The sequence below is a fragment of the Sprattus sprattus genome (genome assembly GCF_963457725.1).
Source record: "Sprattus sprattus genome assembly, chromosome: 16".
Classification (NCBI taxonomy): Eukaryota; Metazoa; Chordata; class Actinopteri; order Clupeiformes; family Clupeidae; genus Sprattus; species Sprattus sprattus.
In genome coordinates, this window is record NC_137914.1 from 1,293,608 (window position 1) to 1,296,107 (window position 2,500).

At 50.8% G+C, this 2,500-nt stretch overlaps 1 protein-coding gene across 1 annotated transcript in view; it reads right to left on the reverse strand.

The window, feature by feature from the left end:
• The window catches only part of evlb (Enah/Vasp-like b), a gene marked incomplete at both ends in the record, with an annotated part of 52,427 nt that overhangs the window by 12,482 nt on the left and 37,445 nt on the right, over positions 1 to 2,500 (reverse strand). The window contains 1 exon segment of the mRNA XM_080854451.1: positions 1,379 to 1,442. Within this exon segment, the coding sequence (XP_080710577.1) occupies positions 1,379 to 1,442 (64 nt within the window).

Genomic DNA, 2,500 nt, shown 5'->3' on the forward strand with positions numbered 1-2,500 from the left:
GAGAGGGAGTGGCCATCAGGACCTCTGGGCCTCAGGATTGGATGAGAGAGAGAGAGGGGGAGAGAGAGAGAGAGAGAGAGAGAGAGAGAGACAGAATAAGCTAAAGTGAGAGAGAAGGAAAAAAGAGACAGAAAGACAAAGAGAGTTCGAGAGCCTACAGGACCAGCCCATCCTGTGGTTCTTCGTCTTTATGTAGTCACGCTCTTGAAGAGGAGGTGTCACAGGAGGAGGAGACGCGCTTGGGAGTGTGGGGAGGAGAGGAGAGGAGGTGAGGTCCAATGAGAGAGCCAATGAGTTATTTGGAGAGGCTTTGGGAGCGAGCGGTCTGCTTTAATCTCAAAAGTTCCCTAGCAGCTCTTTTCTCCAGTAATAGAGGAGTTCTTCCCAGGGCAGGGGTGTTCTGTGGCTGTGGCATGATTGGTTGAAGTCCCTTCTCTGGCCTGTGAGGACTGAGATTCTAGAACAGTCAGTCTGAGGGTCAAGACTGAGATTCTAGAACATTCAGTCTGAGGGTGAGGAATGTGTTTCTCGAGGCTTTGGAGGACTATGGCAGGAGCTGTATGTGTGTGTGTGTGTGTGTGTGTGTGTGTGTGTGTGTGTGTGTGTGTGTGTGTGGCAGGAGCTGTGTTGTTCTTCACTATTAGAGGTGACAGGACTGAGAGCAGACATGGAAACAGGAGCTCAACACACACTCTCTCAAGAGCGGGGAAACACACACACCCTCCCTGAGACAGGAGCTCAACACATTCTCTCTCCGGAGCGGGGAAACACACACTCTCTCTCTAGAGCGGGGAAACACACACACCCTCCCTGAGACAGGAGCTCAACACATTCTCTCTCCGGAGCGGGGAAACACACACTCTCCCTGAGACAGTCTGCTGTTTAATTCAGCCCTTTCCTGGTTAGGCTCGACAAGTCTCAGAAAGCTCCTCGATTCTGTGGACGTTCTGAGAATGTTCTGTGTAACTCTGATAGGGTGTTGCTTCAGTGTTCTATAGAATGTTCTGTGTAACTCTGATAGGGTGTTGCTTCAGTGTTCTATAGAATGTTCTGTGTAACTCTGATAGGGTGTTGCTTCAGTGTTCTATAGAATGTTCTGTGTAACTTTGATAGGGTGATGCATCAGTGTTCTATAGAATGTTCTGTGTAACTCTGATAGGGTGTTGCTTCAGTGTTCTATAGAATGTTCTGTGTAACTCTGATAGGGTGTTGCTTCAGTGTTCTGAGTGTTCTATAGAATGTTCTGTGTTACTCTGATAGGGTGTTGCTTCAGTGTTCTGAGTGTTCTATAGAATGTTCTGTGTAACTCTGATAGGTGTTGCCTCAGTGTTCTGAGCGTTCTATGGAATGTTCCCCGGACGTTGAGGACTCGTCTTACCTTCTCTGCGCCTCCATCTCGTCTGACGTGGGCCCGTTCTGGACTGGCCGTTGGACCGCTGGGCCTGCGGAACACAAACACAACATCGCCAGTCAGACTCTTCCTCACACACACACACAACACAGCCAGTCAGACTCTTACTCAGACACACACACACACACACACTCTGGCTTATTCAACCAGGGCGTTCACCAGTGCATCACCTAGACAACACAACTCCAGGCATCTGTAGAGGTTTACATTTGGTCAGGCTGTGCTCCCATTGGCCGTCCAGAGCTGCACAGCAAGAGGTGTGGGTGTACTGGAGGGAACTCATGTCAAATGCCTGCTCTGATACCCCCCCCCCCCCCCATGTCACCTCACGCCCTCATACAACCCTGACACCCCCCCCACTCTCTGCTATGTCACCTCACGCCCTCATACAACCCTGTTATCATTTCCTGAAGGTGTTTGGGAGGGGACACCCAATCTCAATGGATGTCCATGTGACTGACAGCTACCCTGTCCAACCAAATGGCTAGGATCTGCACATGTTCCCGCCCCCCCTACATGTGAGTGTCACAGATGTCCCTCAGCTGCCTGTGGCCTCACACTGACGTCACGCTGATCGTGTTGGCGTGACGATGGGACAGCTGTGACGCACTAGGATGAACAGACCATTGCTGGGAAGCCAGGCTGTACACACCAAACCTGCGGAGCTAGACACACTCTGTATGATTGTGTTTGTGTTTTCTGTGGAGTGAGATCTGTCTGTCTTTTAGATCATCTGATATTGTTTCAGCCAAAGACTCAAATGTAGTTTTAATGAGTGTCTCGCTGAGGAGCAATCTGGTCCATAGTTAAAACACATCACGTCCTGAAACAGTCAGAGCGAGCAGAGAGGAGAGGAGAGGAGAGGAGAGGAGAGGAGAGGAGAGGAGAGGAGGAGATGAGAGGAGAGGAGAGGAGAGGAGAGGAGAGGAGAGGAGAGGAGAGGAGAGGAGAGGACAGGAGGGGGAGAGGAGGAGATGAAGGAGACAGAGAGGATAGGAGTGGAGAGAGGAGGAGAGAAGAGGAGAAGAGCGGAAGATAGAGGAAGGGAGAGTACAAGAAGAAGAGGGGAGGGAGGAGAGGAGGAGGGAA